We start from the raw sequence: 27,869 nt of genomic DNA on the forward strand, positions 1-27,869 counted from the left end.
ACATTTGCATGAATTAATATTGGTATGTCAACATGTGAAAACAGTGCTAACAGATTGATAATTGTCAAGGGGAAATTAACAACTGTGTCTACTGTCTACCTATACACATTAGCGTTTTATGTTTTCTTTACCCAATAGAGGGTATGCGTGTGACATCATCATCATACCCAGGCCAGAAGTTATGCAGGAACGCCTACTGAGTGGCAAAAAACTACTTTCTGGCCTCGACAGCTCATACATATCCAAACAGAAAAGTCCTATTTGATTCCATTAAATGACTTTAAACAACAACAAATTAACTTTGTCACACATGTATTGCCACCTCTATGATTGCCACTCGATCTGCCATTCATTTATGCATGCGCTCTATATAGTCCTTTTGCAAGCTCATGTTTAAGCAACTATGACTTTGGTGTTAATTCCCATCCTAGCCCCTCTCGGAACCCTCCATAAAGCTTTTCTGAAATTTGGATGTCACTCTGGGTCTACAAAATGTCAGAAACTTCAGTAGCATTGGGTTCTGCTTGTAGGGCTATTCCCATCCCTAAACAACCAAAGACAGCCAAAGTAAAACATGTTTTAAGGTCATTTTAACAGGAGCAGTGCCAGTGAATGTCAGCTTGCATCGTGTTTGTATGGGTCAGCAATGCAGCATTAGCCTAAGATTTAGACTATCCTAGATGTATTTATCAGAATCGATAAATACATCTACTGTACGAGTGTCTACTCTAAAACTTAGGCTGTATAGACAAGACTAATTGTGTTTAACTTAAAACTCACCAACATTGCAGCTGTACGAAAAGCTTAAATTATCCCAAGTGTTTGTTTCATACAAATGTAGACATGTTATGATCTAAATTCTGTGCAGGTGATGAAGTGTTTGGAGTTTGGAAGTCCTCGTTGAAGATCACTCAACTGCCCATGCGTAGGACCACCTGTTTTTAATTTGCACGTGACATAATGCAGGAGGCAGCAAGATTGCTTTACAGATGAGCGCTTCCAAACTCTGACATTGAGGAAGAATTTCTTGACAGGAAGAAGATCATAACATCATCATGTCTACCTACAGTACGTCCTACGGTGGATTTTTATTGAAATAATAAACTTGATAATTCAAGCTTTCCATAAAGCTGCAATGTTGGTGAGCTTGACGCTGTTTAATACAATTAGATAGGACTTTTCTGTTTGGATGAATGGGCTGTCAATGGGAAGTTGCACCAAGCACCTTGTTGCAAATTGCTGGCCAGATATTAGCAGTGCTCCCTGTCAAAGAAAATCAGCAGGCCCATTTCAGTCCTATGACTCTCCCTACTGGACACAAATTGTAAATGCAGACAGTAATTTTAAATAGCTATAAAGGGACAGAAAACATAGGGCTAACTCACAGCCAGGTAACATTTAGACAATTAGAGATGTTTATTACTCAGTGAATATCAATACCTTTTAGACATCATACGTCCTGGAAGTACTCAGTTACAAAACATGTAATTTACAACAGCATCAAAGAAAACAAATTTATATAAAAAAATAAATGACTCACAAAAGGTTTGCAAAATGACAATGTTCTTCACAGACTTGTCAGTGCCTCATAAACAAATACAATTGCATGACAAATCAAAACAGGTGTAAATAATCTTCGAACTTCTGCCAGTAACACTTTGCACATGGAGTGGATAATTCACCTCTTATACCACACATGAAATCAGCAGATAATCATTTTCACAACTAGAAGGAATCAAATCAATCACATTGCGCTTAAGCCTAATTTATGTCATTGTGTGACTGTGTCGCTCACCAAAAATGACTAGTTAAAAGACTGTTATTTGTTATTTGTGGCATGTGACACATTCACATGTGAAGAAGGAAACACATCCCAGTTTCAGAATACAGTGCTGGACCCAAAAAAGTGGAATGTCCGCACACCATATAGTTCTGCTCCCCGTCTTTTTTATTTCAACCTAAATATAACAACGCTTCGCCCCTCCGGGCTAGCCTGGAGGGCGGACATTCCACTTTTTTCTTCATGTGACACATTCAAACAATAGTATGAATTAGGCTTCAGAAATAGTGAGATGATATATACACATACAGAAATGTTTCCCATTCTGTTGGAGGCAAATGAGACAAATATTGTTAAGAAATAAACAGTTGTGTTACTTTATGATTTGCATAGCATCAGTGCATAGTCAATGATCGCTGAGGGGGGGAATCATAATACCTACTATCAATCCCTACTAGTATATGTACAAATAACAATATCAAGTCCATGTTTATAGACCTAACAACTGAGCATAAAATGTATACGTAGCTTTTGTTCCTCTGGGTCCTGTGTTACATTAAAGCACAAATCAAACCCTATTAAACTTAAACGTATTACATATGAACAGGACTTCTGTGACACTGATATCAAAACTATATACAACATATCTCAGTGACTAGTCCAGTACAACCCCTTCTTGTTTTAACTACAACCAAGATAAGCAGTAAAAAGTCACACAATGGAACATAATGTATGCAGTACATTATAGAACCATGGCCTAAAACATTGACATAATTGACGGGAATGTTTTAGGCGAAGATGAGAAGAACAATCAAGTGTTTGGGACCTACGTAATATTTCTGTGGTTAATAGTTTGTGTGTTTGAAAGCAAACAGATGCAACAACTAATCTCACTGGTTTCTACGTGCTCTAATAATGTTTCGGATCTTATCTAAGGAGATAAAGCAAATTAAAGTCTCCAATCTAGAGCGCAAACAGTGTAGAAAACACCTGATACTGTTATCACAGGTGACCAAAGGTCAGCTGACTTTCAAATAACCTTTCTTCCACGATGACCAGTGCCTCTGACGACCGACAACCAGTAGCACTTCAATACAAGACTACAATGAAATGTCCCTTTTAGTGAAATGGCAGTGTTGCTGTGGAAGTGGGAATAGTGGACGGTGGGAACATTTGCATCCATACAAACCTATTTGGTCGGGTGAGGGAACAATAAGTAGTGAGATATTATCAGACCTGGTAAATGATTAGTCAGCTGCACATTATATCAGAGAGAGAGAGAGAGAGATAGAGAAATACAAGCTTATAACATTATCATTAATGTCCGTTGCCTGGAATGTGTGTGTCCATGCATTTGCATTTGCATTTGCATGCGTGCGTGCGTGCATGCGTGCGTGCGTGCGTGCGTGCGTGCGTGCGTGCGTGCGTGCGTGCGTGCGTGCGTGCGTGTGTGCGTGCGTATCTCCAGTGTGTGTAAGGCAACTTTGGTCTCAGCATTTTGCACAGTCTCTGCTGCAATTATGAGCATAGTCTTTGTATTTGGGCCATGTTGTCAAGGAGTTTCTGTACGTGTGTGTTGTGGTGTGTAGACACCACATGGTTGGCCGAGTAGCGCAGAGAACTAGTGACTTTATGAGTGGGTCCTGTCGTAGTTCTTGACCACGCGCTTGAGGTGGAACAACTTGTGTCTCAACCTGCGGCACTTCTGCTTCTTAGCCTGGTAATCTGAGGTCTAGATAGTAGTGAGAGAACTGGTCAGTGGTGAGTGTCAAACAAGTACAGGACACTTACCATGTCCATTCTTACGTTTTACATTAAAGGAACACTGTACTGTACTGTACTGTACTGTACTGTACTGTAGTGTGTACTGCAGTGCATCCCAACTCTCCTGCCAAACATGGAATATTACGCTACATACTGAATATACATTTTCTCATTTCAAGTCTTAAAACTGGACTTCTTACAGCTTTATCTTTATTATTATTCAAACAACAGGGCCAGTAATGGTTTATGGTATGGCAGCATAAGAGCATTACTCTAGTCAGGTGGCTTATAAGAAAATATCACTCACCCGCTTCAGGTCCTTCAATCGATTATAGTCCTCTGCCGCAACCTGCAATATAAAAAGAGTAAAAACTCAGGTGAGAAAACAGGGCTCTAACCATGCCTTTGAACTTTCTCTGGGATACTTATGTCATGGTTTGAATTTTTCTCCAATTTAGTTGTTGTCAATTCCCCTTATGTGTGTATTCTCCCAGTCTCTACCAATAATTACTGGAGTTGGGTGTTGGATTAAGAGCGTCTGCTAAATGCCTAGATGGTAAATCGATCTCGCTGTCTCCCAGACAACCACGTCTCATCCGACAGGCACTTCTTTTCACCCGACAGTGAGGAGTTTCACTAGGAGATAATGTGTATGGAGGAATTGCCATGCTTTTTGTTCTTGCTTAATGAAAATCGCTCTGGATTAAGAGCGTCTGCTAAATGCCTAAATTGTAAATTGAAAATTGAGGAACACGCTATCCCTCCCAGCTGAACAGGCTGGGAGGCCTGAGACTAACCTGAAGTAGTCCCTTGTGCAACGACAGAGAACACCTTCCCCTGCCGAACACAGCCAATTGTGTAAATTGGAGTGCCCAGCCAAGCCGGAGGCACTGTAGAGGATTTGAACCCTAGACTTGTCGTGGTGGGAAGGTCATTTACCCCTGCACCACCCGGATGCCCATTTAAATGCCATGTTATGCGTTTCCATGCTTTATGAAAAAAGCACATTGTATTGCCTTCGTCTATCTATGACCTCCCATGCAGAACACGGCAATTGTGTTTGTTGGAGCAACCGGCCAAGCTGGAGGCACTGAATTGAATTGAATAGAATCCCAGTCTCCACAGCGGTGGGCAGGATGCCTTTTCTTTTGTGTGTGTGTGTGTGTGTGTGTGTGTGTGTGTGGGGGGGGGGATTCTTTCGGCATGTCTTTGACAGTGATAGAGATGGGAAAGGTGGGCAGACAGCTACCGGGAGTTGAACTGGGGACATACCGAAGAATCGCCTATGTAGTGTGCACCATAACCATTAACAAGGCTATTGGATTCCCCCTTTCAAATGCCCTTTCATGTGTTTGTATGCCTTATTTAAAGCACTTGGAATTGTCTTAATATATGGAAAGTGCTATCCAAATGATCTTGCCTTGCCTAGTTAAGCATTTCATGCAGTATATCAGACCTGGTATTTGGCAGAGTTGTCATCCAGAGTGTCCAGTTGTCGACTGAGTTTGTTTAGCTGATCATTAATGTCGTCCATCTCAGCACACAGGTGCTTGTAGTCTCTCAGGTCTGCATCAAACTCCCTCTTATATTCGTGGCGTTGTGTGTCAGTCACTATGTCTGGGTAGGTACTGAAGACAGATAGAGGGAGCGACAGGACAGATGGAAGTAGACATGGCAGAAGAAGGAAAAGAAAGTGAGAAACAAAAACGTGGAAAAAGAGAGAAGACTACAAGGTCAGAAGCCAAATTTTACGGGCCACTGATCACTTGAATTCATGTTTCTGCATAAGTAAACTTTACTTGACCCCCTATAGTGCATAGGCCAAGGAGGTATGAGTGCTCCCTTGCAAGGGCAAGAAAGTGGCTTGTTCGAATAAAAAATGTCTCACGAAGGGAAGTGCAGTTGCTTTCGCATAAACTACAGTGACCTGTAAACCTCTGTATACTCATACAGTACCTTTGGCCCAATTCTCTCATTATTTCAGAGTACAAACCCATGTGGAATGGCATGCCTTAGGGGATTAGTCTCTCTACTGGACGGAGCAAGGTCCAAGCACACCACTAACTTGGACATGGATGTGAGTGTAAAGGCGCACGTGTGTGTGAGAGAGAGAGAGTACACATGCATACATGTGTTCATGTTGTAGTATGAAGTATGACATTATGCATTCATGTTTCCAACCATACTGTGCATGTGCCTTAGTGAGCACTTTATTGAGTGTTACTGAGTTACTGATTTATTTTATTTATTAGAAATGTCACTGTAGGATAAGCCCCTTGAGATGCAACTTGTTTTTGAGAGGGTTTATGTACATCAGAGATGTTGGACACTGTTCTGGAAGTGCTATACACCCATCTTGTCTGTGTCTTGTGAAATCATCCTCGCTGATTCACAATTTCACAATTCACAATTCACAATGTCCTGTACTGTACCAATACAATCCATATGTAGTAAACTTAATTTCTTACTTCTCCCACTCGTCCGGGTCAAGCTCATTGCCAGTCTCCCCTCCTGTGGTGTACTCTGTTTCATACTGAGACTCATCCAGCTCTGGGTTACGCCTATGCCTCTTCCCCCTATTGGCTGAGGGCTTGCGGACCCCTGCTGTCTCTTCTGATGGGCTGGAGCTGGTTCCCCCACCATGGGATGGCTCCTCTGATGGATAACTCATGGGCTTCTCGGAATATCTGAGGCACGACAATAGATGCAAGTAAGTTATTATAGAGCAAACCTTCTCAGGCATTAATTGTACACTAGAATATAGGATGGCAGAAATTAATGGTTCTTGCCCCAGCCCCAGGCAGCATGACCAGATAACTGTTTCACAACTGTGGAAAAAAGCTGAAGCTGTCTCTTATCTAAGAAGATAAGCAATACTTACAGTAAGTGCATACTTAAATGTTTGCTTCTGAAATCACCTCAACCTTCTACATGGATAGACATACACTCGGGTCTAAATGTTTCCATTGAGGTCTTATTCAATACAGCAATATAGCGTAAAAGATAACACCAAAATACAATATTACAAATATAAAACACTATATGACAGTACAGACTGAAAAAAGGGGAGGGGGGTAAAAATGGGGTGGGGGTGAACACCATTCTAAAGGAGAAGTGATATTTACCTCCCCCTTTGGCCTGTTTTGAAGGAAGCCGGTGATCCACATTTGTTTAGGGATGGTGTCAGGGCATTCCACACTTTGGTGGCAGTGTTGTAGAAGGAGAATTTACCCATGATTGTTCTATAGGTGGGTGTTACCCCATCGTTGTCAATCCCTCTAAAAAGAATATTTGTAACGGAAGCAGAGCTTGAATCAAGACACAAATTGGCTACAATTTGTTTTAAGCTGTTAGAGAGTTGTTTCTTTACTTAAGTGTTGTCAATTCAGGTGAGGTATCAGGTGAGGTATGAGCAAAGGAAAGTTCTGTAGGATTAGTGGCATTATCCTTGACAGATTATGAAGTAATGAAGCAAGTTAAAAAAAAGCAGCTTTACCAAAATTACATTGTGACCCAAAACCTTTCGGAATTATGTAATAGGAGCCAAAGGGGTCGATTTAGGACTTCTATGTTACTTACTTCTATATTACTAATCTAATTACAGTATTATGATCTGGGGGCGTGTAGTATGTCATATTGCAATTTTGGGCATGTTAAGAAGCGCCTTTGACACCCCGCGGAGTGTGCAAAACGGCCTTGAATTAGTCATGGGTGTGTTTAAGGCGTGTTTGAGACGTACCCAATCAACATGTCCGTACTATTCTCTTTACCAGTCAGCTGATGTCACATACGGAATGCGCACTTTGGGGGTCGTGGTATGACATTTCTTCAGGCTGGCACCATAGAAGACATGACATGCCTTTGTCACATTTGGGTTAATTATTCCTATTGCACTGCATGCTGTCACCTTTATGCCTCAAAAGAACAGACCCACCTTTCAGATCGGAATGGAATTGCGAGTAGATATAGCAGCATATTGGCAAATTGCCAATCCATGCGTAATTAATTAATTCGATAACGATAGAACCATGTACCATACAGCGAATGAAAGCAAGATTCATAAGGAATATGGAGATTTTTACATTTAATAAAACGGTTGAGAAATGAGAGAACCATGAGTGTTTATAGGCTAATATCAACGTTTTTTTATGAAAGACCAAACGGGCTGTGAACTTGAAGAGCTCAATCACCATCCCGACACGGAAGAAATATAGCCTAGTGCATGCATGTATATGCACTGTTGCACTTGCACACAGTAGCCTACACACGCTCTTTATTTGTTTCTATTGAAAAACACCAGTAAAATAACGTTTATTATATTTTATTTCATTCAAGTCACGACGAAGGAATGAGTTGAATGCGTGCTGCGTAATGCTGTGGCCCCGATGGTATGGTCTTCGCTGAGTTCGCTCGTAGCATTTTATTGAAGAAGACTTGAATCGGGTGTGATACAGCATATGAAAGCACATTTCCCACGGATTATGGAGATGTTTTTATTTATTTTTAAGGTTGAGAAATGAAAGAATTATGGCCGTTTCTAATCTCAATTTTTTTTTTTAAAGACGCAAAACTGCCATGTCTCATAGAAACAAGTAAATAGGTCTATAAAAATAAGCGCATATAACAGGGGTCTGTAACCTATTTTAAATGAAGTGCCATGTTTTTATTTTCTAAATAGTGAGTCTGCCATATCCAGATTAATTTGAATGACACCACATTAAAATAAAAAAACATATTTTGATTGTCCACAAATATAAAGTTCTTCCTTCTTTTTAAATATGTTCTTGCACATTGTTATAATGATCATTATATATCCCCCTGCAGTCAGAGTTCATAGTTTTAATGAATGAATGTGATGCATTGTGAGCTGGTATAGATCTGCTATTTTCAAAAGTAATCTTTTTATTTAATTTTTGGATTAGCTGTCCTTAGTTGCAAATGCATTCATCTGGGGATCCTTGACATGGGAATGTGCTGTGTGACGATCACTGGTTTAAACAACATTAGGAGAAAAGCCCAAATAACCACTTTAGAAACAAGAAAAGCAACCACACAAAGCAACTTTACAGAAAAATAAGCCGCTTATAATAAACAGACATGGCAACACTCTACCAGCCTTCCAGAGCCGCTCAAGTGTCAAATCAAACAGTGCTTTTTGCGTTTATGAGGTGGTCAGACCCACGTCTAATCGTTATGCGCTGAGTGTCTTTAGGTCAAGGGGCTTAATAGCAAATTGCGCAAAGCGAGAATAATTAACATATGGACACTCCCACAATGCTAAAATATTCAGGGACGCGGTATGCCAAATGTGTGTGCGTTCAACACGGGCCGAGTGCGTTCAACACGGGCCGATATGCCTTTCATAATACGAATGTGCGCAGAGCGAGGCCAATTTATGTATCACGACCTGGTAAACTGCACCTTCAAAATCGACCTGAAAGACTTTAAGTCAAAGTCTCAAAACAAGAGCCTTTGAGTCACTACACAGTCAAATTTGGAGTGTTCAATTAACTCTGAGTGTCACATTTATACTAAATGTAGGGTTAGGGTTTAGTCTTAACACTCTAGATTTTGCTGTGTAATGAATAACTCTCACCCTACAATTTCATAAACACTGCACCATGGAGGGCACACCACACAGCCAATTATGATTCTACCCTTTTTGAACCAGGAGCACTGAGATCAAGATATTTTGTTTCTAACAATGTAAGCATAATGAAATATAGGCAAAGGTATTTGTCAAAGTATAATTACATTTTAAACCACCCATCTATGTTTTAAATCTGTTAGTACAATCAGATAAGCCATTAGTTATTTGTAAATTATGTGCTTTTTTGAAGAGTCCTTCCTTTGTTGTACTTTAACGAATACCAAAACGCTCGCCCCAAAACAAAGTCTCCCAGGGCGCAAATTCGGCAAACGGTCTCTACCGGGTATTCCTAAACGTAACCTCAATAAACTATGCCTAAACCTAATCTTATTCCCAAATAAAATGGTGCCAAAACCTAACCCTTAACCTCAGTAAAACTATGTCTAATCCTAAACCTATTTTTGAGGGACACTATCTCCTCCAATGTTCCTTCAGAAATGACTTCATGTGGCAGTCACGTCTATGGGCTTTTATGCCCTAAAAAACAGGAACCCCCCCCCCCAACAAAACAGGATCCCAGCCAAGTCTATGGACTTTTAATGTTTGCTTTTAGCAGTGACGTCATGTGGCACCCACAGTTGGCGCAAGTGTGATTTTAAATCAAAATAAAACAATACAAGAACCACCCCAGCGGCCAGTGTTTTGGGGTGAGATTTCCGGTTACCCTTTATTCCATGTTCTATCGATTTGTTTTTATTGTATGTTCTCTGTGTGCTCCATACCATGTGATCATGGTCTTAACTCACAATAAATTACATTCATTAAGTAGGCCTACAAGAAAAAAGGAATTTCCTTCATAAAGCTAAGAGCAAACCTGTCCCATTTTGGACATTTGCAGAGATTTATAAAGGAATCTGAGCCTCTGGCTAAGGTACAGCATGTTATTAATATGTGAAAGACCATGTTAAGTCAACAAGGGAACACATGGCAGTTCCTTTGCTTGATGAAAAGAAGACTCACTCTCTGTTAATCTGTAAAACAACTAATAATTTCTACCATTATCTTCAATATTTGTAAGGCAGGGCTGTAAGACTTTAGTAAGACATACAGTACTGTGGTCAGGTCTTGAGTGTAACAATGCAAACAAAAACCTTGAGAATTCATGTCAAGCCTTGGTGAAAACGAGGGAAGGGAAAGTCCCAATAAATGAGGATGTGTCACATACTGTGTACTTTAAGGTGATCAGGGTGTATTCATAGAGAGTATTGATAAGATAATGCTTGTGTGGACATTTACACTGGCAGTTGAAAATCTCTTATTTCAGAATTATAAATTAGGCTTGTTGTGTGTTTGGAGCCTGCTTCTTTTATGTTACTTCAACATCAAGACAAAAAAAGAATAGGCCTACACCTACAGTATATCTCATTAGATGGAATTTCCTTGGAAATAAAATGCTTCCAAACAAGATTCTGCCTGGTTTCACCTGTGAGGCAATAAGTATCTAAACTCTGAGTGAGCTAGGAACAGAAGTAAGCTTTGGTATGATTCACCCACACGTTGTTGTTGTTGTAGGTGTCTCCGGTGAGGGAGCTGCTGTCCATCTTGGCTGGGGGGTGGTAGGAGATGACACTGTTAGCGGAGGCGTTGAGCTGCCCGCCTGCCTTCTCCGACAGCACCAGAGTGGGGGCCTCCTGCGTGCTGTGGCTTTCCTCCACATTGTTCACCTAAAAGGGGTCAGGAAGTACGGAGGGAAGAGGGTCAGCAAAAACAAACAAACGGCCTTAACAAATAACAAGAACAGACACAGGGGCCACCTGCAGACCAATTTTCATGCTGACTTTCTGTTAAATAAAGCCCTTTTATTTTTTGCCATTTAAATGACATTAACGTACAGGTCCGCTATGCACTTTTAATGGACCATGCAGGAGTTAAAAGGCATAGTGTTTGAATGGTATTAGCTTTAGCATGCAACCGCTTCCCACAGAGGCTGAACTGCTATGTCCAGGAGAGCGTAAACAAATGTTTAACTTTCTGAGTGAGCAATAGGGCATGTAATTGGACAGCACAGACAAAGTCTTCAATTAATTGTGGATTACCTGCTTGGTTCACTAGGTTCCGAAGAATCCAAAGACTAATAAACAACAGAAAATAAACTCTAAAATCACCCATGACAAACCAGAACCCATGAGACTCATTTGTCTTTCCATTAAAGAATTCTTGTTTATCGAAACGGTTTGTGTTTTCTTGAGAAGCGCTAGCCCCTCCTATAAACAGCTATAGTGTAGATTCTTGCAGTCATTCTTGCAGTCAGAACTGCAGTCAGAACTGCAGCATCACTCCCAATCTTCTGCCGTAGTCTGAAAACCCACCTTTTCAGACGCCATCATGGCCCATAGCACTTACCCTACCCCCTTAGATAGCACTTCCGTAGACTTAGATAGCATTTGATACAGACTTATAGCATGTTATGTAGACAGCACTATAATTGCATTGTATATAGTCATAGCACGCCATAGTACATATGTATAGCATAGTAGTATATATGTATAGTTTCATTATATAGATATTCCACTGTTACTTTCTTAGCTTACGCATGTTTCATGATAAATGCTTTTATGTGATGTATTCCCATGCTTTTGTTCTTGCTTAATGTAAGTCGCTCTGGATTAAGAGCGTCTGCTAAATGCCTAATTGCCGTAATTGTAATTCTGTCTGAGCACAAACATTAAATGCCATTGACAATGAATGGAGAATGTGTCTGAGCAAATCGGTTGGGTATGTTGGTTGCCAACCTTGGCCAATAAGGGACCACCATTCTTGATGTACATTGATTAGAGCGCCCCTCACTTCACACGGGTGTGATTTTTCTTTTTCATTTTGTCAGTCCACTGATTCTTTGATACCCTCATAGTCAACTCAAGATGAACCCTTAACCTAAATTGATAATATATTGTGCATATTATATAGTGCCTATATCCAAAACACTTGTGCATTACACTCACACATTCACACACACATTCACACACCGATGACAGAGAAAACCATGCAAGTGACCAACCTGCTCATCGGGAGCAGTGTCGAGAGCAGTGTCTTGCTCAAGGACACTTCGACACCAACACAGGAGGAGCCCGGGGTCAAACCATCTGGTTCCCAAGCGGCTGCTCTACTTATGTATTTGGTGGACAAAACACAAAACGTATATTGCACATTTGTACACCTGCAATGGATGTGCTTCTCCTTTCCCTTTCCTTCCTACCATCAAACAAATGGGAAAAGCCCCCCAAAACGCCTTAATCTATATCTCCTATTCCTTCCTGTGTGAGGGGGGAGGTTGTGTAAGGCATTTTACACAATGAATGCCTTGGGGTTGGACAACACATGCCTTCCCCAGTGGCCCTGGTCAATCTGTTAACTGTACTGTGTGACATGTCCTGTGCAAGAAATACAACAAAGACACTTGGGAGGGTGGGAGAGTGCTGTAAATTTAACCAAAGGATGTCGGAAAAAAACTCACAGCTTATGTCAGAAACACCCAATTAGCTAAAAACACAGCTTACCCTCATGCTTAGGCCTACAAGTGAGAATTTAGTGTTCATACTAGGGAGCAACAAAATCTATGAAGCGACCAAGGGTGGCCAGACAGCTACACTGCTGCTGCGTCGCCGTTGAAGGGTTGCTAAAGCCATACTACATAAATGAAAAGGGTAGGGCACAGGGAACAGAACTGGTTTCCAGCTAGAATAAAAATGTCTTCCTTTAAAGAACAGACCAAGAATTGTGAGGGAGAGAGAAGGGATGTCGAAATGGTGAAACAAAAACATATGTTTGATTGACACTTCACTGTGTCATGGGAGCACTGAAAAAGGCCAGCTAAAAGTAATATTATATAATATGTAATATATTAGTCTTGATTCCAAGTAATAAGTAATATAATATTATAACTTTTTCTAAGGAGTAATAAGCAATACGTAACATATTACTCTCCTAAGTAATATTGCCCAAAACTGCCCAAGTAAATATTGCATTACTGTGAGCAACGTCCCCCGTACCCCCAAAAAACAACAACAATCAAAATGGGAGTGGTTGGATAGGTGGGACCCTTCCAGCAGCTGCAGGAAAACTACCTTTGTAGAGTCCAAGACATCCAAGAATCCCAACAATGCCCTACCTCTCTCTGCATGCAGCACAGTGGTCGCTGGGCCGTGAGCAGACCAAAGTAAGTACTGTAAGTAAGCAGGGTAAGAATGTGTGAGGCCCTTGGACCTGTGGCAGAGAGCATGGGGTGTGACAAAGGAGGTAAGAACAGCAGGAAGGTATAGATGTGTAAGGAACAGTAGACAGAGATACACTTGGAATAATAAAAGAGAAAGGGAAAGCAGATGGGAATGGAAGAAGAGGGGAAGGAGACATACGTAGCAGCATGATGGAGAACTGTAGGGAGAGGTAGAGCAGAAGGAACTGAGTAATATAAACTTAAAGCACAGAGTGAGTAAAGGGAGAGGCCGCATACTGAAATGTTGCAATTAATCAGGAATGTTGGCAAATAAAACAAAGATTTCAGTCGGCTACTAAAATTCTACTTCTGAAACTGTAGATACAAATCAGTCTTTAGTTGCCACTATAGTAAATAAATAATGTTATTACAGAAATGAGGATGCCACTTGTGCAACTGCATTTGCAATACAAATGAGAATGCACAACAACTGTTATTGGAAGGCAGTAATTGACAGATTGATTGCAGTGAAACAATTTCAAATAGCTCCTTACACTATTCATCCCTGGTCAACAACACAACTCATCTGCCAAGCACCAAATCAGAACAGTCCCTCCCAACAGAAAATAAACCATTCATGGATTAACAGGGAAAAAGCATTAAATCTCTGCATGTAGACAGCGCTCAGCAATGTTTGTGTCATCATTTTTTAACTTATGTAATACCGATCAACCAAATCATTCTGAACTATTCTCTTACATAACGACAACATGCACTTGTATATTTACTGACATACAGCTCAATCCATGTCTGAGTAACCAGTCCAACAGAGTCATAATTCTACATCTGTGGATCTCTTGAATACTACCAACAGGCGAGCAAACCCTCCATCAGCAGACCCTGGTGACATCATTCTGCAGACACAATGCAGCCAGCCTGGGCATTCTGAATGAAGCTAGTGTCTTAACCAGGACTAACCCAGTGTTAGGTCAGTGTGAGGTCACCAGAGAGACAACCCTCCCAATGGTCAGCGAGCAACGGCAGAGATGGGTTCCAATTTTAAACACAGACAACCCTAAAATGGCTGTGATTACAGGAACGTACTGTAAGCAAAGTGATAGGCATGGTACACTTCACCCGAGTCTGATAACACAAACAACCATTCCTCCATTATTAGATGATGCCAGTCTTACTGTAGGATTCACTCTGGGTTGGGCTAGCCTCATCCACACCCCTCCTCCCTGACACCACGCTGCCTGCTGTGTTGTACACCCCTCCTCCATGACACCACGCTGCCTGCTGTGTACACGTACGGTATGATGCCATGCTGTATAGTGCAGGCAATGACAACCTCGCACTCCAACCACAAACACACAGCTAAACATAGCATGACTCCACTGCACGGCTAAACACCATGACAACTTTTGTTTTAATGCTGCAACCACTTGGAATGACCTACAACTTAAATCAGTTCTCCCATAGCATAGCCTACAGCTAATTTAAATATTTTATTAATTCCCACAAGTTTCTGCAACTGCTTTTAAACTTGTGTTGTATCACACGGTAGGGAAATGTTTCTGTTTTGTTTTGTTTTCATCGTTGAGGTCTTTTGAGAATAAACAAAAGTTAGAATTTAATTGAACATGTCTGTATAGGTCTTCATTCCCTTTATGTGTTTTAACACTTTCGCACTTACGCAATGTCGATTTTATTTATTTTCCATTTTTATTTTTCATGTTTGTTTGTACTGTGTTTGTATTTAGCTATTGTTTATATTGTATTTTTGTTCAGAAAATTTATAAAAATCTAAGTGACAAAAAAGAAAGAACAGGGGGGGAGGTGAGTAGCGTGTGTTATGCGCTTGGACCTATCTGTGTTTTGGATTGTATCTGAATTCTGGGAATCCCAGTTCCAAAAGACAATGGAGCTTCCAGGGGTGCCGCCAAAACAACTAAAATGCAGTGTGACTTTAAATACTTTTTGGATGTTGTTGTTCCTCTCCCCCTTTGTTAATGATGTGCCTTTTATGGAAGCTAACTAACTTCAACTAAGCTCATTAGGTGTTCTTATACATTAGTGTACCCATATGACTCACTGTGGGTCCTACAATGAAACACGTGTCATCATCTGAATGTATCGAGGCAGGTCAGATCAATAATCAGTCCTTATGATAGGAAACAATACCATGAGACTGACACACTGTTGATGTTTAAATCTCACAGGCAGCTCCCTAGAAACCACCTGCCTACCTCCGGTCCTCATTGTTGGTTAATGATTACGTAGGGTGAAACCAGCTAGTAGTGCTAGAACAAACAATCACCGACTGCTATCAGCACTGACCCTGAGCAACGTGACAGACACAGCCTAAGTTATGTTTATTACGTCTATAAGGATAGACACTATAAACTTGCGCTAAAATACATACTGTGTAGGACAGGTCATGCAATAATAGCAAAAACAGGGCAATCCACAAGCTCACTATACCTAACGTCACAATGTGAGCCATTGTGAGTTTGTGGATCTGCTATTTTCACACAAAAGAAAGTGTCACCTACAGTTGTGTTGTATTTAGAGCAGTGTAGTATTTTCATTTCCATTACACAGTATAACCATTGTACTATAGCATGTCATTATACTATAATGCCATGCTCACAATAGAGACGCCAGGTTAAAGGTGGTTAAAGCTCGGAAATGTGGACTGGAGTGGACAATATTTTGAGTCGATGTTGCTCTGATTTCAATGTTGATTGATCCTAGTGTTTAGGACATTAGGATCTGGTCATAACTTCTACATTGTCAAAGTGTTCATACTAGAGATAGACAGAGATACCACAATGTTGCAAAACATTTGAGATAATTTCTTGCTAATCAACATACAGTAAATACAATGCTGATGCAGATATGATAGGATGGGCAGAGCTGTTGCTGACCAGTGTGCAGTGCACTTCTTTTGTCCTATCGTGTGGTTGCGCGCGCGCACACACACACACATCATTACGCCAAAGCATGTCATGTTTTCAATGTTTCATCCTTGATAACTTATCCTAAAAGCTATAGGTAAGATGACACTCCTTGTGGACTTTCAACTCATGAAGACAAATGATGAAAAACTTACGAGTGCATTAAACTGCCCAAGAACATTTCAAAGTCTATCCGGAAGTATACTAAAGCGGTGAAAATCGTTTTGCACACAAGGCTACGCACTCAGCTATGACCGCCCTTCACTACGTTGACTTAGTGGTCTGTACCTCCACAAGCACCTGACTATATTCTGGGATGATTCATCAAGCCTTTGCTAACTTCCAATTTCTAAACAAGTGGCAGGTAATTTCTCAAACAGACAAAAATCACAGTTATTCAGACTACAGACTACAGCGAGTACTCCAGCTGAAACAACCATTCAGTCTAAAGTTCAATATACTGTAAAATGGTAGTGAACAATTTCATGATCATGTAATGAAATTGGTTATTTAATTTCATTGTCTTTTTCCTAGGCTGGATTAATGTAGGAACAAACTCTCTAAAAACAGGCTAAACGTCAAAATACATATCAGATAGTAAGTCAAAAAATAAATAAATAAATTATTAGCTTTTTATTGTAAATCCTCTGATTGAATTGGTATGCAGTGTCCATCTGTCTCTTACCCACTCCTCCACATTTCTACCCTCGGGGGCTAGTCCGCCTGCCAGAGGAGGATCCCAGTAGATGTTGGGTTTCCCATAGCGCCAGATCTTCCCCCGTGTTTTATAGGCGTAGAAAGCTGCCACAGCCAAGGCAATGACAACCAGGAATCCACACACCATGGCAACACCCTAGAAAAGCGAAATCACACAACGTTCTGGAAAGTTCTCAAGTAGATAAACTGAATAAAAAAAGAACACATAGCATGTCCTACTCTACTGTACCTGCTTTATCTCTTCTACATTTTCTTAGTAGAAGAAAGAATATGTTGTAGCAGTATAAACATTATATCAGTAACACTGACATGTATCCCAAATGTAGCAAGATCACTCAGAAAAACAGATATCTTCTAGAATAGGTACACTAAAGCTATTTTTCTATAATGTACCTCACATCACCAGGCTTTCCACCGCAGAGAAAAGCCTGTTATGCGTTCCAAACTGCCCCATTTGATCCGGTTTCGAAAAAAGGAAAAATAATTGTGGCGTCACATTGTTTTTGTTTCCCACATAATGCGACTCAATATAGTTTAGTCTTGTTAGTCACGCCACGGGTTAGAAAAAAAGATGGAAATACTAAATGATTATTAATTTATTATACTAAAAGCAACTAAACTATTCTACCGAACTAAATACATAAACTAGAGGAATTATTTGGTAGGTGCACGGTACCGGAGGTTCCGGTCGTGTGTCGACGTAAAGTTATTTCAACTCTGACCAGAACATTAACCCGAAAATGGTATTGATCCCAGGCTAGTCAAAAATAATGTAACTATTTAAGCCCTCTAACAAATAGGGGAAATAGCCGACATACAATCTCAGAAGAATGCAATGCTGACATGCCCAGACTGCACTGCCAGGTTGAAAGTGTTTAAATGTGTAACAGCTTGTTATTTTCTCATTATAATCCACATGACCATTCTTTTAACCAAGGAAACAATAATTTGAATGCGGACATGAAACCAACCTCTTGCGGGTCCACAAAGCAGTAGTGGTAGAGGTACTGGTTGTACGAAGGGAAGCCTCCCATTCCTCCCATCTGGGAATAGCTGGTCTGGTACAGGTTCTGACACATCATGAGCATTGGGTTGTACATCATATTAGAGGAGCTCTGGGCCATAGGGTTCACCCCGACAATGTACACAATGTTTATGATACCCTGCAAGAAAAGTGAAGGGTTTGATAACTTTACATAGGATTTAAGGATATGATTAGTTTATACTGTATCTACTGATGGTGAAAACAATTTGTCTCAAATCTGTTAAGGTTGATATCATCCACAAAACAGTTAAAACTGTACATTAGTGTTATTGTATGCATTACTATACTGATAATGTAATGGTGTGAACTTGCTAAAGCAGTGGTTCTCAACTAGGTCCGAGGACCACCAGTGGTCATTGAGGGGGTTCCAGATAGTCCCCAGCTAAAGGCTGGAGAGTTGGGAACCAAATGGACCATTATAGATCTTTAACTCTTGAGTTAAATTATTATTATCTGCATTACGCTGAGGATGTAGAAGAATTGTTATTTTGATCAATGTTTGCCTGTTATCTTTCCTATGGTACCAACATCAATACAGCATGGAGATTTGCACATATTCTTTAGTTTAGGGTCTGCAAGGCTAAATCTCATCAAATGGTGGTCTGTGGCTCAAATGCAGAATAAATAATGGGCCTTGAAAAGGGTTGAAAACCATTGTGCTAAAGGAAGAGCACACGTACAGCCTCCCCTCTGTCATACCTGCAGGAAGGCCATGATGATGGACATCACCATGACCGCCAGGTAGAACTTCCTGCTGCGGAACGTGTTGGTTTTGGAGAAGCTGGCAATGAAGAAGCCTAAAGCCACGATGAAGTTAATGGCCGCCAAGGCAATCATAGCTGTTTTGGCAGAGTATGGCGTTAGGGAGCCACCACCATATCCCCCGTAGCCGCCACTACCGTATCCCCCGTAGCCTCCTCCGTAGCCTCCTCCGTATCCTGACCCATAACTGCCCCCCATGTAACCACCAGTGCCATAGCCCCCGCCGCCATAGGATCCCATGCCCATCCCGTATCCATACTGCATGTCCCACATCAGAGTGGAGGCCACACAAGCAAATATTCCCACGCACAGCACAATTATCGCAGCCATCATAGCCTTGATGATCCCGGGGGGCGACCGCCACTTGTAGAAGTGCTGCGGTGGTTTGTCTTCGATGTAGTAGGATCCTGGCGGAGGAGGATATGGGTCATACTGGCTCTGTGGGGCCTGGAAGCTCCCTGGTGGGCCGAAGCCATTGTGAGATGGAGAGGTATAGGGCGGACTGTAGACAGGTGGGCTATCATAGCGCTGCTTCTCGAACATCGCTCGCTGATGTCAGGAAGCTAAAGTAAACAGAAATACAGAGACAATGTGTCAGTCAGTGCTGGGTACAAAGTGTGATAGCAAAATGTACAGTACTGCCCTGTAAAGAGTAACTTCCAATCTGTTTTGCAGCCCTGCTATGAGTAATGTCATGAGGTGAGATATGAGGAAAAACAAGGGTGTGACACACTAAACCTCATTGAAAAGGTCTTGTGAACTGAATAGTGTTAATGATTTCCTATTTAACAGGTCTTAATTTTTTTTGCAATAGCCATAATATACTGCACTTCCCTGTGTGACCCATTTTCATTTGTTTGTCTGTGCAGTAAATTAGGTTATTACACAAAGAACAGAAACTTCACATCCCATCATGTCATAAAGCCAACCAAGTCCGGTTTGCCACAATGGCGGAAGGAAAGAAAAACTTCAGAAGAGTGACCTTAGCTCCAAGTTCTTTGAACCAGTAAAGTCAGAAGCAGTGTGGACTGTGGAGACATCCGTACCAGGAGTCAGTGTGCAACCAAGCAACAATACTGCCCTTCTTGCAGCTTTGTGTGCTGTGGGAGTCTCTCTCATGGCCCCATATTGTACAGCCAGGCTTTGAACTATTTTGACCTAATTATTTGAAAACCTTAGTTTTGCTTTCATCACACAGACATCTGACAGTAGTGACACTCTTCTACACTAAGTCTGTTTACGACTAAACAGACTTTCTAATTGCAGGGTGAAAACGGACAGGATTAAGTGCAATTCACACTGAGCACTATAACTATAAAGATAACTATAACTATATCATTCACTGTTGTATTTTTTATAGTCGATGTGAACTCTACCATCCACTTGATTTTTAAAACTATATTTCTATAGTTATAGTGCTTGCTCAGTGTGGCCTTTAAACAGTTAAAGATGACAGCTAAAAGCTACATGTAGGCATCCCCATCTAATTCACTCTACAACAGAGGAAATTCTTGACTACCATTATCAAGTATACCTTGTCAAAATATTAACACACTGTCTTTAACTCACGGATAAGTACGCAGTAAGTACGTAAACCAGTATCCGGCAGCTGTTATCAGGTTCTCTGACTTGTACCTCTTATCAACAATGCATGGTACGCTCCCAGTATCACCAAAACCCAAGCACATTATGTGCTTGGGTTATATAATACTCGCTCATTGACTTTCTACTGGCTTGGCTTCCCTGTGTCACCGAAGGCATCCACCTCATTAATCTAGGTCTAGGACCTGGCTAAGATATGCACTTCATTTAGCGGAGAATATCTCAACTGTTCTTGACTAATATGACCCCAGCGAACAACTTAAGAACTGTGAGAAACTTCCTATCCGGGACGAGATAACCAAAAGTGACCACGCCCTTTTTAAAATAACTGCTACTTAAAACATGGCTCTATCTTCTAAACTGTTACAGATACAGATATTCTGAGTCCCTGATGTCCCCAATGTTCAGAATACACATGTTTGAATTGAACACTCAATAGAGTATATAAGTGGTCATCTTTCCATAAGTTAATGGCAGGGTGGAAACTAGACACAATTTGCCATTGACAGCCCATACATCCAAACAGACAAAGTCTAATCTAAATCTAATTGTAACTAGAACTGCACTCTGTCGAGTGCATACTTGCTTGTTGCACACTAGTAGGCCATAAATGGCCAACTAGTGCGCAAGCAGAGCGCGCAAGTCCTTTCGACCGCTGTAAACTGTCAAATCTCAGTATCTCTGTGAAGGAACGTTTGAAATGTATAATTTTTAGATGTAACTATTTGCTACCTACCTACTTTATGCAGATAAACACCTAGTATTATTAAGTATGATTCAAGTTTCTATCTATATAAGTTTGGGTGAAGAGCTAGTCATACATATACACACCACGTACTCTGGTCCCAGCAGATCAGGCACAACTTGCTATTTTATTTTTACTGATTATGTATATAGTATACGTATGACTAGCTCTAAATGATGACGTAAGAGATATGGTCATTTGTGGTCGTTTGGTCCCAGCAAAGCAGGCATATACTATATAGGCATATACTATATATAGTATATATATAGTATATAGGCATATACTATATACGTATACATATATACTATATAGAGTGTGTAGTTGTAAGTTGATTAGCGGTATACTGTGGTTACTTTGCGCCAAAAACTGTGACAGCTGTCCCGCCATTTGATGTTTATGCAAGAAAACAGCAAATCTGTGCCTGGTTTGCTGGGACCAAACGACCACAAATGACCATATTTCTTACGTCATCATTAAGAGCTAGTCATACATATACACACCACGTACTCTGGTCCCAGCTGATCAGGCACAATTTGCTATTTTATTTTTACTGATTATGTATATAGTATACGTATGACTAGCTCTAAATGATGACGTAAGAAATATATATAGTATATATATAGTATATAGGCATATACTATATACGTATACATATATACTCTATACTCTATACTGTATAAAGTGTGTAGTTGTAAGTTGATTAGCGGTATACTGTGGTTACTTTGCGCCAAAAACCGTGACAGCTGTCCCGCTATTTGATGTTTATGCAAGAAAACAGCAAATCTGTGCCTGGTTTGCTGGGACCAAATGACCACAAATTACCATATTTCTTACGTCATCATTAAGAGCTAGTCATACATATACACACCACGTACTCTGGTCCCAGCTCATAGCATGTTTTCACCCTGCCATTAACTTATGGAAAGATGACCACCGTGTACATACTATTGAGTATTCTGAACATTTTGAGCATGTCAGAACATCTGTAGCACACAACAGTTAGATACAGGAGAGCCATGTTTTAAGTAGCGGTTATTTTTAAAGGGGTGTGGTCATTTTCGGGTATTTCGGCCCGGATAGAGAATTTCTCACAGTTCCTAAGTTGTTCGCTGTGGTCATATTAGTCAAGAACAGTTGAGATATTGTGCATACAAGTGCATACATATCTTAGCCGGGTCCTCTACTACATGTTTCTTGTCTGCTGACAAGAAACATGTATCCGTTCTCTTACTTCTAGATTTATCGGCTGCATTTGACACGATTGATCATTCAATTTTAATACAGCGTCTGGAGCACTGGATAGGCCTGTCTGGTACGGCCCTGTCCTGGTTCTCCTCCTACCTATCAAACAGAAGTTACTTTGTCAATCTAGCAGTTTGACTCAGACAAACACGACATCAGTTCTGGTATTCCACAGGGCTCGATTCTTGGTCCTCTGCTTTTCTCCTTGTACATACTGCCATTGGGCGAACTCATTACCAATCACGGAGTCAATTTTCATTTCTATGCTGATGATACCCAACTATATCTTTCTGTGGCCCCAGATGATCCCTGTGCCTTAGACCCACTGCTGACCTGTCTGTCTAGCATCAAATGTTGGATGAGTGAGAACTTTCTCAAGCTAAATGAGGATAAGACAGAAGTTCTCATAATCGGTTCTAGCGAGCAGAAAGAATCAATAACAAGCAGGCTTGGCAACCTGACTGTAGAAAGTAACAGTACAGTAAAGAACCTGGGGGTTATTATTGATTCTGAATTTAATTTTAATTCACACATTAATCATGTTACCAAGATTGCCTTTTTTCACCTTAGAAATATTGCACGAATCAGAGCCTATTTGTCCTTGGACGATGCAAAAACGCTAATCCACGCCTTTGTTTTTTCTCGGCTTGACTACTGTAATGCGCTCTTTTCAGGACTGCCTAAGAAAACAACTGACAGACTACAACTTGTCCAAAATGCAGCAGCTAGAGTTTTAACTAGAACTAAGATGAGAGAACATATTACTCCAGTTTTGGCATCACTGCACTGGCTTCCTGTTGTTTTTAGGATTGATTTTAAATTTATTTTACTTGTCTATAAAGCTCTCAATGGTCTCGCACCTTCCTACCTACATGACTGCCTCCCTAAATATGTCCCAAACCGGCCCCTAAGGTCTTCCACTGCTGGCCTGCTCGCTTTGCCTAAAAAAATGGCAACTAAAAAATACGGGGAAGCAGCTTTTTGCATCTACGGGCCGTCGGCATGGAACAAGCTCCCACTGTGCCTTCGTCAGGCAGCCTCTGTAGACATTTTTAAAGCTCAGCTCAAGACCCACCTCTACAACATTGCTTTTAAATGATCTTTTATTTTTTGTTATTCACATCCTCACTGTATTGTATTACTGCTTGTTTTTTTTGGGTTTTTTTTAATGTCGTTGCCTTAGTTTATCTGTTCTTATCTTTGTACCACTGCCTTCTCCTGACTTGACACTGCGTTATTGTCCTATTGTTTTAACTGCATGCCTGTTTTAATGCTGTTTTGTTTTGCTTTTGTTTTTATTATCTTTTTTGCTCTGTAAAGCACTTTGAGCTACATTTATGTATGAAAGGTGCTATATAAATAAGGTTTATTATTATTATTATTACATTCACCAATGATCCTATTGAAGCACTTACATTGGACTATATTGGAGGTGGTGGTGTCCAAGGCCCCTGGCCTAGACTGTCCCTGGCACTGCCCACCGTCTACAGTTCTGGGGGTAGGTGCAATAACTCTCCTCTCTAAATGACCCTTTGGTACACACTGCAGTGGGGGTCTCGCCTCAGAGCCTCCAGGCCAGACAACTCCCCCCTCATTCCGTCCCTCATTCCTTCATATCCTTCCATCCCCTGTACTCCCCTCGCTCCCTTGTTCCCCTCCCTCCCCCCACTAACTTCTTGCCTTTGTTTCAGGAGCAGGAGGCAGAAATAGTCAAGCCTGCTCGTCGCAGGAACAGTGTTGCCATGGATTCGAGCAAGGGGAAAAAAATTGGAGCACTGGCCAGAGAGGATCACACAAGAGCCCCTCTGTTGGTGCTGCTGAGCCTTGTAGTGAGAGAGAGAGAGAGGGAGAGAGAGAGAGAGGGCAAGCCAGACAGGTAGAGAGAGGTATAATTTGTGTGCGAGTGTCAGGTGGCCACTAGCTGGGGAGATTCCTTCATTGTTATCATCAGGCTATATCTGCCTTATTATCTTTATTATTGAGAGGCGCTAACCGCTCCAACCTGTGACTTTGTGTGTATGTGTGTCTATTAGTCTGTAGCAGCATGGTTATTGTTGTTACTGCATGGGTGTGTACATGGGTGTATGTGTGTATTAATCGGTAGCAGCATGGTTATTGTGGTTACTGGGTGTGTACAAGGGTGTATGTGTGTATTAGTCGGTAGCAGCATGGTTATTGTGGTTACTGGGTGTGTACATGGGTGTATGTGTGTATTAGTCGGTAGCAGCATGGTTGCTGTGGTTACGGCGTCTACACATTATTATACATCATCATGATAAAAGACAATAATGCCTTATGCAGACAACCATCTTATGTGGATCTGCCGCTGTGCTGCAAACTTTTTCACCTTATGTCTAAACTCATGTAGGCTACATTAAGTTGAGAGTAGCTGATAAACATCTTTTAAAAAATCACACTTGTGTGAAGTGAAGGGCGCTCTTATCATACATGTATGTATCCCTACAGACCTTGTCTGCCTTCTGAATCAGCCTGATCAGCTACAAGTGGTACAGGTGCTCCCCCATGAGTTTCCCACAATTCTCTATCTATCCAGTCTAGAATAATTTTAGTAGTGTCCACAAATGTTGAGGATGGAAATATGTATAAATGTATACGGAGGCAAATTTGAGGATGGAAATTAGTGCTGTGATTGGAGGGAAAATGACTGTGTATGGTGCTGTGATTGGAGGTGTGCCATTCTGCTTTGTGATTGGTTGAGCATTGCATAACAGGTGTGCCACAGGGGAAACCCATTATAAGTGGCAGATAGATAGGTGAAGGAACTTCTTCAAAGTTGTTTTCGTTGACACCCTCGGCCAATCAGGGATTGTGAATTTTTGGTGACATCCTCGGCCAATCAGGGATTGTGAATTTTTGGTGACACCCTTGGTCAATCAGGTTACATAAACATACATAAACATACATATACGTATGTGGATGAGTTTCAAACTTATGATGTTGGCCTTTCGTGGCCAGCATAAGTGCAAGTTGGCGTCAGAGTGCATTTCTAGTTAGTAATGTCCTCAAAATTTGAGGACGGAATTGGCACATTTCTGGGCGCATGTGTGGCGCCCATTGGCGCTGTGATTGGCTGGAAGGTGTGCCATTCTGCACCGTGATTGGCTAAGCATTGGGTGGGGCCACAGGGGGATTAGAAGTGTCAGATACTGGGGGGAGAGACAGAAAGTGTCATATCTCCTATATACAGGTTTAATGTTTGTTTTTCCCTAGACAAACATTAAAAACAGAGTTTAATGTTTGTTTTGTCCTCGATGTTGTAAGTTAAGAGCGCCCCTCACTTCACACGGGTGTGATTTTTCTAATTGGTAGTACTACTAATACTACTGTAGTACTGTAGTAGTATACTACTACTACTACTACTACTACTACTGTAATGTAGACTGTGTAGTAGACCCTACTACTGTATTACTACTGTAGTAGTACTATAGTAGGCCTACTACTCTCTGTAGTATAGTAGTAGTAGTATTAAGCAGCAGACTCTGTGATGAGTAACAAAGTGGTTGTTCTCTGAAGTTTGGCTGACAAACAGCATTTTCTAGCTGGGCAGTCTGCAGGGTCAGGTCAAACACCCACTGGTCCCAAACACCCTGCCTGTCGTGTGCTACAACACAGAAACTCAATCATCTGCTGAATTCCAACCCTGCAGTCACATGTCTCACATCTGTCAAAAACAATTATGCCCCATGATGCCTTGTAGGCAGTGTCCAGCCTCCCAAGACACCCACCCAGACCTCATCCTGGACTTTCTTTTTAATTATTATTTTAATAACGATAGGCCTATACCTATTTAAAACAAGCTAATACAAAAAAGTATCTTAATAAAGAATAGCTAGGCCTATATACATAATACATTAGCCTATTGGCCCAAACTGCAGGTGCATGATCGATCCGGGAATTCAAATCACTATTAAATATTTGAGTAGCCTACTCGATGAAGTTACTTAGGAATGGATGTCCTAAGATCCAATAATCCAATAATCCAATAATCACCGTCGATGAAATGCAAAAGACAAATTGAAAACGACGGAAACGACAAGTTGTCGGCTATTGATTTTCTTAAATACATTTCCCAGTGTCTTAAAAACATTCTACGTACCGATTAGGCTACCGAAAACTCAATTTGAGCAATAAAATACATTTAAATCTAAGCATGGGCCTATACTCTTTATTTTCATATTAAATTACGCAATTTTATTTAGGCCTAAACAGTTTTAAACTTTGTGGTTGGTCAACCACTGAGTCTTACCTGAAAGAAGGTTGGAAGCAAAACTAACAGATTACCCGGCAAGCTCTTATATTCTTCGTTTCGAGTTTGGCAGAAATAAATTAAACGTCTTCGTTTCTGACAGAAATAGAAAAAACGGTCTAACTAATTTCTCACTTTAAGACAGTCAAGCTCTTTATCTAAGATACTATACGCTTTAAAGTCGTAGTAAAAGTTCCACTTCCAGAGTCCCGTCCCACGCACGGAGACTCAGACAACGGTTCTCCCAGAGCTCTGAACAAGTGCTTTGTTCACTGGCTCGTCAACACACGCTGGATGGACGACGACGACGACGACGACGACGATGATGATGATGATGATGATGATGATGATGATGATGATGATGATGACTATACCAGTCCTACGCATGCACTGATTCTGAAGAAGGTGAACACTGCCTTAGGTATAGGCTGGCTCTGAATGGCTGGATGACAATATAAACTATATAGCGGCAATAAGGTGCATTAGCTATATGCACAAATAAATAAGAAGAAACATTGACAAATTGTCTTTACAAAATGTATGTTTGTTGAGGCCAGTCTTCAATGTTTAGGCACAGGCGCCCTCATCTGGGTTAATTCAGAAATAACATAGAAAAGAAACAGGCTACAAAATAAGGGATTAATCATTTTAGAAGCTGAATTAAATTTCTGATGAATCAACTTTAAATCCCCTGTCTAAAAGATTGGAATACGTTTTATTTGTTTATTTAAAAATAATAAATCTATAGGCCTATAGCTCTAGCCTAGCCAAGTCCTCAAAGTAATTAATTGATACTTCACAGTATACACGCACGCACGTAGCCTATATTTTCATTGACCACGCAATTAATGGTTTGGTCCTTTTTCTCCTCTACACACCTCTTTGCAAAGCGAACTAGCCAATGAAAAGATGTGCGCATGAAAACAGTTCGCAACCCCACCCCCCTCCCTCTTTGGCTGCTGTAATGTGATCTCCCCTATGGATCTCCCTCTCCGCAGTCTCCGGCGTCTCCGCACTCCGCAGAGAAACCTACCTCACGGATAGTCGCCTCACCATTTCGCTTATTCCTTCTAAATCTCTGAATTTAAAATATAGCTCGCTCAGCGAATGTCTTAAGTTACATTAACATTGTTCTTATAAACTACTTGGTTTGTACCTAACTACTACGATTAGACAGATCGC

General features: G+C 40.9%; 1 protein-coding gene and 1 long non-coding RNA gene across 3 annotated transcripts in view; both read right to left on the bottom strand.

The window, feature by feature from the left end:
- Positions 1-920, bottom strand: part of LOC310860748 — a 28,963-nt gene extending 28,043 nt beyond the window's left edge. Inside the window, exon 1 of the long non-coding RNA XR_014569421.1 lies at positions 781-920. This is a non-coding gene — a long non-coding RNA (uncharacterized lncRNA). The remainder of the gene's footprint in view (positions 1-780) is intronic.
- Positions 921-1,392: 472 nt separating this feature from the next.
- Positions 1,393-26,909, bottom strand: LOC310860746 (occludin). 2 transcript variants are annotated; one of them, XM_083767878.1, is made up of 10 exons: positions 26,688-26,909; positions 18,769-19,394; positions 17,996-18,187; positions 16,993-17,160; positions 10,689-10,858; positions 6,670-6,822; positions 6,013-6,231; positions 5,001-5,172; positions 3,852-3,893; positions 1,393-3,512 (listed from the first exon to the last, which is right to left on the bottom strand). In XM_083767878.1, exons 2-10 carry the CDS (start codon positions 19,372-19,374, stop codon positions 3,411-3,413), a joined length of 1,824 nt encoding a protein of 607 aa, XP_083624004.1. In that variant the 5' UTR covers positions 19,375-19,394; positions 26,688-26,909; the 3' UTR covers positions 1,393-3,410. The 2 variants fall into 2 exon arrangements, with proteins under 2 accessions (XP_083624004.1, XP_083624005.1); XM_083767879.1 differs by lacking the exon at positions 6,670-6,822.
- Positions 26,910-27,869: the final 960 nt, after the last annotated feature.

This window comes from Protomyctophum parallelum (assembly GCF_964188405.1).
Source record: "Protomyctophum parallelum genome assembly, chromosome: 6".
NCBI lineage: Eukaryota > Metazoa > Chordata > Actinopteri > Myctophiformes > Myctophidae > Protomyctophum > Protomyctophum parallelum.